General features: G+C 34.8%; 1 protein-coding gene across 1 annotated transcript in view; it reads right to left on the minus strand.

Moving 5' to 3' along the window:
• Positions 1 to 6061, minus strand: part of gpc6b (glypican 6b) — a 102400-nt gene that overhangs the window by 75066 nt on the left and 21273 nt on the right. The window contains exon 2 of the mRNA XM_024286706.2: positions 1657 to 1815. Coding sequence (XP_024142474.1) covers positions 1657 to 1815 — 159 coding nt within the window. The remainder of the gene's footprint in view (positions 1 to 1656; positions 1816 to 6061) is intronic.

The following is a 6061-nucleotide window of genomic DNA, read 5'->3' on the forward strand; positions in this document are numbered from 1 at the left end:
TTAATAAACGAATAAGACACTGATTTTTCACCATGATTATCAACAATGACAACAAGCTAGGACACAATATCAATAATCAGCATTTTATTAATCTCAGTTACATGTTCAGATGATCACTTACAGCACTTTTCATGGGAAAAATGTCCCATTTTCCCTGTGTTGTACCATGCTTATCAACTTTGTAATGTTAAAGAAAAATCAACTTATTTACACATTTTTAAATAAATGTTGTCACATTTGGAACGAATGACCAAATCTGCAGCATTTTTAACAAAATAAATGATCTTTGAACTGGAGTAGGTCGCCTAAACTTATCTAAAGTTCATGGATCATGAACATATTTTTAAGACGTTTTTAAATCTATGTAAATGTACGTATAACTCAATAAAAATAGCAACAGAATAAAATGTAATTTTAGACGCAGCTCACAAGTGAGTTGTGTTATTTTAAGAAGAGACGTAGTGAGCAACACAATTTCCATTGGAGTGGGTCATTTCTTATTCTTTGACTTTCTTTTTTTCTTATAGATGAAGCTACCATACACTGATCCGGAGTTGCATAGTGTACATACAGATACATATTCCTGTGTTTGCAAATAGGCTATTGTATCTTACAGATATTTGAATATTATTTGATTTCAATATCTTTTTTTTATTGCGGTAACAAGCAAACACAAGATGTTGCTGTTTTTCATCTGAGGAAAATCAGGAGTCAGTTTAAAGGAATGGATCAAACCTTTATGGATGGATTTTTTTTTTTTTTTTTTTGTTTGTTTTGCTATAATGAGATATAAAGAGTTACGTCTGATTTCTAAAAATAAAAACAGTCTCTTACTTTTCAAGTAATTTACCCATTTTTTTTATAACAAATGCATAAAGATTGCCCTTGAAAGGTATACCCACACAAAACATGTAAACATATGTCGGAAAACACTAATTATCCATCATTTTATCAAAAATATTGCAGATAGAATTGATAATGTCAGAATATTATAGTTCTAAAAAGTGATACTTTTTTAAGTTTAAGATATCTGGCTCCAAAAAGAACAAAAAAGTTAGAAATGATGACAGCTGGGTACGACTCACAAGGTCTCCTTCGCTATTATCCACAGTGATAAACTGCTGCCTCCCACACAGTCCAAAGGTTGAAGGAGGGATTAATTTGTCTCATTAAAATGTAACTAAAAAGCACCAATCCCCACAGAGAGGGACACCAAGAGGGACAGGTTTGCTTCAGTAATGAGCACATCTCCGCCCATAGAAAAGCTCATTAAACTGTCGGTGGTAAAAACAGTCACAATGGGGTTAAAGCAACATCACAAAGGGTACAAGTCTACCAAACCGCTTTAATAATGGAGAGTCTGGCTCCATGTTTCTGTTTGAGCTGTCAGTCTGCTGTGCAAGAAGCCATGTTTACCTAATCCAACAAGAGGTTTCTCCACACCAAGACATTTTAATGAAATTTTCACATTTCGTCTCCTCTTGAGGGGGAACCGCTGTGGACCTTCAGTCAGCGCTTTCAAATTAAGACTTAGCCTTTACGTGCGGTTTTCTTTTTTTGCAGCATACAGCACACCCCAAACTCACTCAAAACACATTAAGATAAATCCAATTGGAAAAACATGAGCAGATGATTATATATAAAAAAAAGGCTTACCATCAAATTTTTCATGTCTGGAGACAAACGTGGTCCTCAATGTTTCAGTTGTGTCTTCAAGCAAATTATCAAAATCCACTTTGCTCTGTTGGCCAAATTTGTCCTCCATTTCCTGGGTGCAGCATGTGTTCCCCTGAGGACACACACGCAGATGAGGTCCTGCCAAATAAAAAGAGCACAAGTCATTTCAGCGGTTTGTAAAATTAACTACATATAAGGACATAGAGAAGAGTTGAACGAGATCGTAGAACCAGAGTCAATTTTAAGTTGACATATTACCAAATCAGTAGGTTATAGAGTATTTAGTTTGGGTTTTGAAAGGCACGTTCCAATGAATATCAGATTTTTTGTGTTTTTTTTTAATATGTTCTTACAGCATTTTTCTCATAATAGAAGATCTAAATAAAGAAAAATAGGATTAAAACTGCAAATCTCTGTATTTATTTAGTTAAATCGTGGCGAATCAGGAGTAGAAAAAAAAATGTAGATGGAAAAGCTTGTAGTTGTTAAGGAGAAACTACTATCTCCAGAAACTACAAACTCTTGAATCAATAGATTATTGTACGTCTTCATATTCCTTGTCTGAGCTGGTATCCGGCTCAAAACTGTACGCTTGGATATTTCTGATATTGTTTTGTACGTAGATGTTGCACCCCAATGCTTGATTGGGGGGGTGAGGGGCTGTAAGCTAGTGGGAGAAAGGGTCCACAGATGGGTGATGGGACTTACTCCTTGCCAACAGTTCCACTCACAACTTTGAGGCAAATTACTAATTAACTGCCGCTCTGCAGAAACTATGTCCTTGAAAACGACACACGTTTCTCAATTTTGGCTCAAATCTTTATAATCATAATTAAAAGACCACTGGGAATGCATTTTAAAATAAGTCAAAAGTTCATTGGAGTGGGACTTTAAAGAGTTTCTGGATTCTTACTGAAAGGAAGAATTCCTACGATGTTCTTAAAAAAGTCAAAGTCATAAGGCTTTTGAGTACATTTAATATTAACCAGTCTCTTGGTTCAAAAATAAAGACTGATTCTGTCAACTATTTCACTGAGTTTAACAGAAACTCAACTTAAAAATAATCAAAAAGTATTCATTTTCAAACAATTTTAAGATTTTTTCCCCTATTTTTACTGTGTTCTTTTGAAACAGGAGTTGAATGTGTTCTAAAGTGAACTAGATGTGTGAATAAAAAGGGGACTTGCATGGGGCATGGAGGTGAAGACGGTGTAGGAGGCTAAGCATCTGGGCTCAAATGTTTAGAGCAGTGATGGTGGAGCAGGTGTTGGACAAACACAGTTTTTTATGACGAAGGAAAGTCACGAGGGGTCAAAGACAACTTTAAAGAAAACCGGTAACACTATGTATGTTTGATTAAAGATCTAGCATTGAGGAAGAGAGGATGTAGCCACATGTGTCAAGGTTAAAGATGTTGATGTTCTATTAAACACTGTATTAAAACTGAATTTATTCAAAGGCCAGACTAGGAATTAGAAATGGTTTGGAGAACTTAAAAAGCACCAGTTCATATTAAGCTTAAAAGCAAAAAGAGAAAAAAGAGGGGCTTTAAAAGTAGCCTTGGCCGCATGTTTTGTACATAAAAAACAGACTTAAAAACCTGTATAGCAAGTGTGAATGCAAGAGCTTTAACCATGGAAGCCTGAAACATGCATATATGAGTGTTTACGTAGACTTTTCATTGGAAGTGGTTGCTCAAACACACATTTCTGGGGCCAGTAAGAGTGTAGCATCATTAGTAGTGGTCGCATGAAAGCACTGGTCTGAGCTCAGTCTGAACATAAAGTGTTTTCTAGTTGTTTTTAATGTAATGGTTGTAAAAATCTTAGTAAGGTTCTCTGCAGCTTTTGGTTAAATTTCTGCATAAATTACAATTTGTCATTGGAGCACAGATAATTGGAAGAAAATCACCCAAATGAAGCTGGGTTGGTATATCTCTGCACTCCCTTTTCAATGTAACAGTGAATTTTTAACAAGATTATTATTGATTTAATTAAATTCACATTGTTTTGGTGAATAAATCACATGGGCTCTCTTTCTCTTTTTTTCAGTGGTAGCTGAATCTGGACATTCGCTTGTAAAGAATTTTAATGTTAAAAGTAAGTTTACCTCACAGACAACTGTCCTGAAGAGTTTTGGATGTTGTGTAGTAGATAACAGTGACAGGAAAACAGGTTAGGGGAAGTAATATTTGTCAAAAGTGATGTTGTAGAAGTTAAGAACTAAATCCCCCATCTCTGCTGCTTTCAATTCAGCTAAAATGACGCCCCAAATGCCTTAAAATTAGGAAAAAGAGTCTGGTGAAATGATACTTATCGTGATGCGTGTCTTACGATTCAATATGTAAGACAATATATCCCATTTACTGATTGAATTTAATTCACAGAACAATACCAGAACAATTTCTCACCATTTTTTTCTCTATTTTTTTAAGCTGAAGCTTTGTGCATGACGCAGCTGCATTGTTTTTTTTTTTATCTGAGCCCACTACGAACCACTGCAATCCACGTTTTTATATAATACTAACAGGAACGTTGCACATAGTTACTTGTACAATTGAATTATTTCCAACTTCTGTAACAAGTCACCTAAAGGTTAGTTAGTCAAAGAACTACATCCTTCAACAGCAATATCAGTTTTTGAACAGGCTTTAACTTGGAAGTAAGTTCTCTTTATGGTTCAACGCAAGTTACTAGGGATTACTGTTTGGCAAAAGCTAATACTCATTCCTGTAGCTTTAACTCCAGATGTTAGCATTTATTTGGGCAAAAACATAGTAACCATGCAGAGAAAATTAAGCAAATAAGGGTATCAGAAAGAAATTGGCTTTTTTTTTGCTTCACACCTTTTAAAAATATAGAAAAATTATGGCAAGAAATTCAAAATATTGAATTATCTTTATTTTATTTTATCTTTTTTTCTAAACCAGTTTGACCGTAATAAAGTCATTGTGCACATTTTGGATTTTTCAACACGTGATTGAAGGGAAAACTAAAGAAGTTGGTGGTCATTAGAGGAACTGCAACAGTCAGGTAGCTTCAAACCAGGATACAGTATGGGGCGTCTCTTTAAAAATACATTCTGGAGTCAAGTATCATACTTTGTATTAATAGTCTTAAATTACATAATTGATTACACTAATGAAATATTCAAGTTAATTAAAAGTTTATGAGGCATATAATTTCCTTTTCACGAGCCAGCCTCTTTAAGAGGCAAAGATAAATCCAGATCAGCCTGTGAAAGTCGTCATTTACAACATCCGTTTTATTGCAGCATCTTTAGAAATTAAAGATTAAGAGACACAGCAGTCTGTGGGAAAATGCATTTGTACTTTGAGGTTTTAGCTGTATGTCCCAATCACTGCGTGGGTTGTTGTAGCCTTTATTACATAAGGCGGACACAGATGTGGTTAAATCATTTCCATTGTTACATATTCTGAGGTTAGGATTGGCAGTGAACTTTTAAAATTTCAAGCGTGATGTCTATTGGATAAGTAGATACAGATGTTGGTCGATTTGCAAAAACACAAAAGGTTTTTCTCAACTTTTCTGTAGTAGAAGATCATCTAACAGAACATTTTCTTCTTTTAGACTGATATTAATGAACATAGCTGGTATATTCATTTACACATTGCTTAACAAGTGGAGCAATATGTGAGGGATTTCTGTGAGGCTATAAGTGTTGGAGTTACTTAGAAACTAGAATTAATGCCTCAATTAACCAAATCCTCATGCCAGGATTAATGGTTTTGAGTTTATATGTATTATTGTAATTTATTTGGCTTACGCGAATTATGTTTGATGTTCAAATATACTTTATAATGATTATGTATATTATTTCACCAGGCTAAAAAAAGTAGAAAGCATTAAAAGTAGCCATTGGAATTCATCTTAAATGCAAGAAAGTGGAAAATGCCAAGAAGTAAAAGGTGAAATAAATGAAAAAAAGATGCCTAAAAAGTATGTTTGCAGAAATGAAATGAGAGTTACTGAGGCTGGAGCAGACCTTATGCCTGAATAATGGCCACAGAGGGCTGCAGAAGTCAGGCTCCAGCAGTGTGGAAGATGGGCACTGCCATGGTAACCTAAAGCATGACCTAATGAGACTGTTCTCACCTTCAACACCTGATGCCCTTTCTGAAAGTAGGGGTTTTTTTCCCCCTGAATGTTATTTTTTAAAGCCACAGTGCAGTGAATTTTACCAAGATGGAAGTTAGATTCTCTGGACACGAAAGTGTCCGCTTAAAATTAAATAAACATGGACACAAATAATTTGAATAAATGGCTGATTACAATAAAAATGGGTTATGTAAACACACCAATCAGAATACTTTAACCTGATTAGACTCATTCGGATCAAAATTTCCTTCTGATCGAGATAAACA

This window comes from Oryzias melastigma, linkage group LG21, assembly GCF_002922805.2.
Source record: "Oryzias melastigma strain HK-1 linkage group LG21, ASM292280v2, whole genome shotgun sequence".
NCBI lineage: Eukaryota > Metazoa > Chordata > Actinopteri > Beloniformes > Adrianichthyidae > Oryzias > Oryzias melastigma.